At 38.9% G+C, this 6,803-nt stretch overlaps 2 protein-coding genes across 2 annotated transcripts; both read right to left on the reverse strand.

Annotated features, from left to right (window-relative positions):
• LOC128549337 (uncharacterized) lies at positions 1 to 3,610 on the reverse strand. Its single transcript, XM_053525939.1, has 2 exons — positions 1,175 to 3,610; positions 1 to 1,035 (listed from the first exon to the last, which is right to left on the reverse strand). Exons 1-2 carry the CDS (start codon positions 3,608 to 3,610, stop codon positions 1 to 3), a joined length of 3,471 nt encoding a protein of 1,156 aa, XP_053381914.1.
• A 95-nt stretch (positions 3,611 to 3,705) lies between these two features.
• LOC123523756 (uncharacterized) lies at positions 3,706 to 5,936 on the reverse strand. Its single transcript, XM_053525940.1, has 2 exons — positions 5,394 to 5,936; positions 3,706 to 5,022 (listed from the first exon to the last, which is right to left on the reverse strand). Exon 2 carries the CDS (start codon positions 4,501 to 4,503, stop codon positions 3,706 to 3,708), a length of 798 nt encoding a protein of 265 aa, XP_053381915.1. The 5' UTR covers positions 4,504 to 5,022; positions 5,394 to 5,936.
• Between the last annotated feature and the right edge of the window lie 867 nt (positions 5,937 to 6,803).

The raw sequence follows: 6,803 nt of genomic DNA on the forward strand, positions 1-6,803 counted from the left end.
TTATTGTGTGAAATTCCTCATGGGGCTATCCTCAACATTTATTGCCTCTATGCCAAGAAAATCTGTTGCACCGACAAAATTTGTGCCACGATCTGATCGAAACTGTTTTACAGCTCCCCTTAGAGAAACAAACCTACGTAGGGCGTTAATGAAAGATGACGAAGACATCTCGTCAATAACCTCTATGTGGACTGCTGTAATAGCAAGGCAAGTGAACAATACTGCCCATCTTTTTGAACTTGCTTGACCACCACGAGTTCGCCTGGAAACCACTGACCAAGGGCCAAACACATCAGCACCTACGTAAGTAAAAGGGGCAGCTTGTTGGACCCTATCAACAGGAAGATTAGACATATTTTGCCCTAAAAATTTGCCTCTAAGTTTTTTACATGTGACGCACTGAAAAATCAGGGAGGTGACTAACCGCTTACCATCTATAACCCAAAAGCCTGCATCTCTGACAGCACCTTCTGTTAAATGACGACCTTGGTGTTTAACTAGACTGTGAAAATGACCAACTAAAAGCCTAGCAACATAATGTTTTCCAGGGACTATAACAGGGTGTTTCTGATGATTAGACAGTGCACTGTTACTCAAGCGACCTCCTACACATAGAATTCCATTGTTATCTAGAAATGGATCTAGGGTCAAAATGGGAGAATCCTTGTTAAGGTTATGCTGACCTTTCAAACATTGAATCTCATTACTATAGAACTCCTTTTGAACTATCTTAAGGATGAAAGACTCAGTTTGTTTTCGAAACTCTAAATCTTTCGAAGCCAGACAATCGGAATGCCAACCACGGCAGGTTAAACTCCTATTGTAGGACACAGCTACATGTCTAAGTACAGAAATAGCCAAAACCAATTTTGACCATGTGGAAAACTGCTCAAATTTCTTACTATTAAGCATATCTGATTCCTGAATACTAACAGCATTGACAGATACATTGGGTCGTATCTCTTTGTCAGTTTCGGGATCTACTACAGGAAAACTCTGGAACTGACTCGGTATGTTTATGAAGAAAATCTGGACCTGAAAACCAATCACTTTTTTGCAAAGCAACAGGACTAACACCTCTACTTCCTACATCTGCAGGATTTTGTTCAGAGGGCACGTAATTCCACTGACTAGGCTCACTAACGCGTCTGATTTTATGGACACGATTACTTACATATGTGTGGAAACGTCTTGACTGATTGTGAATATAACCCAATACTATTCTACTATCCGTGTAGTATTTGATCTTGTCAGACTTTAATCCTATCTGATCAGTAATGGACTGGGAAATTTCTGTGGCTAACACAGCTCCACAGAGCTCAAGACGAGGAATAGTATGACCTTTAGTAGGAGCTACCTTAGACTTGCCCATCACAAACCCTACACAGATGTTAGAAGGTGTACGACCTACTATGTAACCTACAGCTGCTATAGCTTGTTCTGAAGCATCAGAAAACACATGGAGTGTCAAATGGATGATCTCACTAAGACTGATACTGAAATAACTGCGTGGAATTTTCAAGTTACTGAGTATGTCTAAACAATGTTTCCACTCTATCCATCTTCTCTCAATACTACAGGGCACCGGTTGATCCCAATCACATTTCTCAGACACTATGTCCCTAAGAATCAACTTTCCAATAATAGTAAAAGGTGACAGAAAACCTAGCGGGTCAAACAAACTGTTCACTATGGCCAAAATACCGCGTCTCGTGAAGGGTTGACCAGAGCTTTCCACTTTAAATGTGAAACAATCGAGCTCAAGATTCCAACTAACGCCTAAGCTACGCTGAAGTGGTAACACCATCATGTCACTTTCGAAGTCAAGACATTTCATGTCTTTAGCCAGATCATCAACTTCAAAACTACGCATAACCTCTACATTACTAGATGCAATTTTGTGAAGCCGTAGGCCACAGGCACCTAAATCTTTCTGAGTTCTTTTGATAAGATCTACTATTTGACCTGGGGACGACTTTGACGTGAGACCATCATCTACGTAAAAGTTCTTACGCACAAAATGTTGAACATCAGGTTCTGAATTCTCAACTGTTCTAAGTAAACCATATATTGCAACTGCCGGTGACGAACTGTTGCCAAAAACATGTACGGTCATTCGGTACTCTATCATTTCTTTACTTGGGTCATTGTCTTTGTACCACAGAAATCTAAGCAAATTTCTATGTTTCTCCTCTACCGAGAAACAATAAAACATTTGTTCAATGTCAGCTATTGCAGGAACCAGCTCTGTTCTAAACCTCATAAGAACACCTACCAAATTGTTTATCAGGTCAGGCCCACTTAACAGGACTGAATTCAAGGAAACACCCTGAAACTGAGCAGAAGAATCAAATACTGCTCTTATCTGATCTGGTTTCTTTGGATGGAAAACTCCAAACACTGGCAAGTACCAGCATTCCTCATTATCAGAAAGTGGAGGGGCAACTTCAGCATGACCCTTATCAAATATCTTGGCCATAAATTCAACCATAAGGTTTCTCTTGACAGGATTTTTCATCAAGTTAAAATGAAGGGATTTAGCTCTACGCATAGCATCTGTTCTATTATTTGGAAGACATGACCTAGAAGACCGAAAGGGTAGGGGTGCACTCCATCTACCATCTGAAGTTTTACGGAACCCTTTATCCATCAAGTCTAAGAACTCTAAATCATCTACAGATGGACTAAATTTATCATCATTAGCTGTTTGGGCGAACACTGGGTCGTAGGAATTAATGTCAAGCTTGACCTTTTCTGAAACAACAAACCTATTCTCACAAGGAGGGAACAGTGACACTTGACCGTTGTACAACACGTGAGTCTTGTTGACATTAACCTGATCTACAGGGTGTACCTTACTTAAACACATCTCGCCAATTACTACCCAACCAAGTCCCAACTTCTGGGCAAAGGGCGCCCCTGGAGGGCCTATGATCTGATCTTGAATATGATGAGCCTCGACCAGGTCTCGACCAATAAGAAGCAAAATCTGAGCCTCATCATCTATTTTGGGAATGAAACCTGCTATGTGAGATAAGTGGGGATGAAATCCTACATCATGTGGAGAACATATCTCATTCCGGTTATCCGGAATATCTGGACACTCAATAAGTGTGGGTAACTGGTAAATAACTGAACCATCTACGGACATAACAGTACAATCACTGGCACGGCGATAGTGTGTAACACGGGAACCTGCACAAGAATTAATTGTGTATTCAAATTTTTGACTAGTGATATTCAACATATCAAACAACTTTGGTTTTGCTAATGAAGAATTGCTTTGATCATCTATCATGGCATAGCATTTAACAGTTTTACATGGATTATCAGTTCTACAAACATTTACTAATACAAGTTTGGTACATGATTTAGCGAAATCATTTTTACAAATTTGTGTACAACTATTGTTTACTTGAGACTTTCTCTCCCCGCCATCCTGTTGCTCATGTCTAGGAATCATCTGCATTTCAATTTGTTGTGAATTATCTCTAACACCTCTTTGCTGTTGATCAATGTGCATTGCACCAGGATGACTTGTGCTACCGCAATCACACTTTACATCATTAACCTTACAATTACTAGCACGATGCTTGTTTGATTCGCACATCTGAAACAAATTTTCTGATCACTCAAGAATTTTTTTTCTTTCTTCGAACGATTTTGATTTGAACAAACGACACTTGTTCAAACTATGATTACTTTCTATGTAGTAAACAATATTTTTTCAAGATTTCTAGAATTTTCACTAAATACATCTGTTTTTCTGGTTACCACTGGCCTTCGGTATCTCGCACCTATGTTGCTTTGACTAGACTGGCCAGGACTGTGAGTAGGTCCGGCCTGGAGAAGACTGGGATCGTTACGGATTTTAGACTGCTCGTTAATGAATTTACAAAATTCACCAAAGGGAGGATAAAGCACAGAGTGAGCCTCCTTGTAGTGGTACACCTTCGTTGCCCACCTTTCTTGTAGATTAGATGGCAGTTTTGCGACAACTGGCATAATACCAACGGATGAATCAAAACAAGCCAGGGCAGTTGAATACGCCATGTCATTCTTTAAAGCATCAACTTCTGACAGAATATCAGCCAGATCGTACCATTTGGTTGTATCAGATGAGTTTAACTTTGAAATTTTTTCAAGTTTTTTCAAAACAATCTGGTAGACTGCTTCTGGAGATCCATACCTTTCATCAAGGCGCTGCCAAATTTTCTTTATACCTTCATCTGGATGTTTAATATAGACCGATTTAAGCGAAGTTGCATATTTACGTGATTCAGGGCCTAACCATTTTATTAATAAGTCAATTTCTTCAGCAGGGTTTACACTCAATTCATTTATGACGTTTTTGAATGTAGATTTCCAACCTAAGTAATTTTCTGCGGAGTCACTGAAAGTAACGATTCTCGAAACAATGAGTTCTTTTTTCAGCATATAAAAGGTGATATCACTTAAAACGTCTGGTGAACTTGGTTTTGATGATACACGACAGCTTTTCATTAATTTTTCAAGTAATTGCTGCTTAGTAATTTCAATTAAAGACAGAAATTCATTCACTTCATCATTTTGATGGTCAAAATGTTTTCTAAGTTCACTTGTAATTTGCGACTTTGGTCAGTTTTGGTAGCATCAAGAAACGTATCAAGAGTTTGAACCGTATTTTTGTATGTTTCGAATAATATCTTCAAATTTTCTTCATGCTGATTCAATTTTACCACACTTATATCTGTTGAAATTTCCTCGCCCAATATGACAGATATTTCTGAATATTTCTGTTTAAGTCTCTTTTGAAAATCTGCGACTTTCTCCTCAAAAAGAGCCATACCTTTTTCAGTCAGTGTTCTGATTTGGCGAGTCATACAGATACAAACACAAAACGGGAAGCCGAGTCCAGAAGATGCACGATGGTGTTCTTACTATGCTGTCTGAAATACAGCTAGTATAACCAAAGAGTGTCACAGCATTGGTTTTTCATGTTTATTTTCCCATATATAATGTCCATGCACATACGGTAAGAACCTGTAACATACAAAGCAGGTTGTAAATAACATGACATGCTTCCACAAAAATCTATGTTTAATTAGTCGAACAATAGATCTGCATGTAGTAACTTTACATTTTCATAATTTATCATTTAAGTAAAAAGAAAATACACACTGAACATTACATGAAGATGTTAAGCAAACGCTAGAAAGTATCAAAAGTTAACCTAATTTCATATATATACTGCTTAGAATAAACTTGATAATTTTTCAATGTTCGAAAGTGGGTGGAGAATGACTACATTCAGCTACGTGACAAGTTTTCTTGTATAAAATAGGCGCTCAGCTTAAAAGTGTACATGTATCGGATAAATCATATAAATATGCAATAAACTAGACCAAACTTACACCATGTGGGGCAATAATGGACCTAAGTATTTGCAAAATAAAGAGCTTGAATCATCAAGCAAATGGCGTGGCACGTTTACCGGAAAATAACGAAAAGACCGGAAAGAATTCCACCTAAGAAATAAAATAAGCGAAAAGAGCCAAAGGCAAGCGCTACTCTAGACAGAGCGTAGAAGCGGCAACAGCACAGGGTAATATGGTCCGCTTACCTGCTTGGCTCTCATAGTCAGTATAGGTTGCGGGTCCATGAACGGACTGGACTTTGGAAGGGGACTGCCTTTAAGTCCCGGTGTGTTAGAAAGTTTCAGGAAGGCATCAAGAGTCTTACCTGCCCCATCGAGGATATCCGTATCACTTTTGTCTCTTTCGTCACTAATATCACTAATTTCCACAGCTTCACTTTTGGCATTCCTTTTCCAGTCCGCAATTTCTGACAGTATCAACTTTACCGCTCCAATGGGAAGCCCCATTTCTTTTTAGTTTTTAGATAGTTACTGATTTGATGGCAAAGACATCTGTATGCTTTTCTAAGAGGTTTTACTTCGGAAGCTTATCTTATCCAAAGTCAAGGATAAATTCAGTTGACAATGTGTCTGTACGTTGCACTGCTACCTAATCTGTTAGAAATAAGCTGAAAAATGGACAGAATAAACTTACATGAATATAAACACATACCATTTGTCACTTCATTGATCTCTTCGGGCTGTTAATCCTCTTCCGTCAGGAGTCTCAAACATGTTCATCTGTAAAAACACAATGCCTAATACGAGTAGGCCTAAATGCAGTCTGATTGAAGTACCCACCCACTTTCTGCTATTCTGTGGGTCGAAAGTTATTTTATGAATCAGTCAACTCGGTTAAATGTAATGACCAATCAGATCACTGTTTTCACGAGTAGTAAAATTGAAAATGTGTGTAATCTATATGGATAAAAGATTTAAAATTAAGCTTTTGTGAACTTTGACATATCAAGTCATTCCAGTATAGAATACATATTGAATGCAAGTTGAAAGGTGTTATTTGATGTGTTAGCTATAAATAGCATCATGGGCAAACACAACCGTCGAAAAATAGACGTACACAGTCTTAATATAAGCGCATTCGATTATGTCGTTAGTCAGATTGGCCTAATAGAAAATACTGTTTCTCCCTTCTGACCAAGAAAATGTTCGGGTTACAAGGAAGGTATTTTTTTATGCCCCCGAAGGGAGGCATATAGTTTTTGAACCGTCTGTCCGTCTGTCAGTCTGTCGGTCTGTCAGTCTGTCCGCAATTTTCGTGTCCGGTCCATATCTGTCATCGATGGATGGATTTTCAAATAACTTGGCATGAATGTGTACCACAGTAAGACGACGTGTCGCACGCAAGACCCAGGTCCGTAGCTCAGAGGTCAAGGTCACACTTAGACGT

This window comes from Mercenaria mercenaria, chromosome 16 (genome assembly GCF_021730395.1).
Source record: "Mercenaria mercenaria strain notata chromosome 16, MADL_Memer_1, whole genome shotgun sequence".
NCBI lineage: Eukaryota > Metazoa > Mollusca > Bivalvia > Venerida > Veneridae > Mercenaria > Mercenaria mercenaria.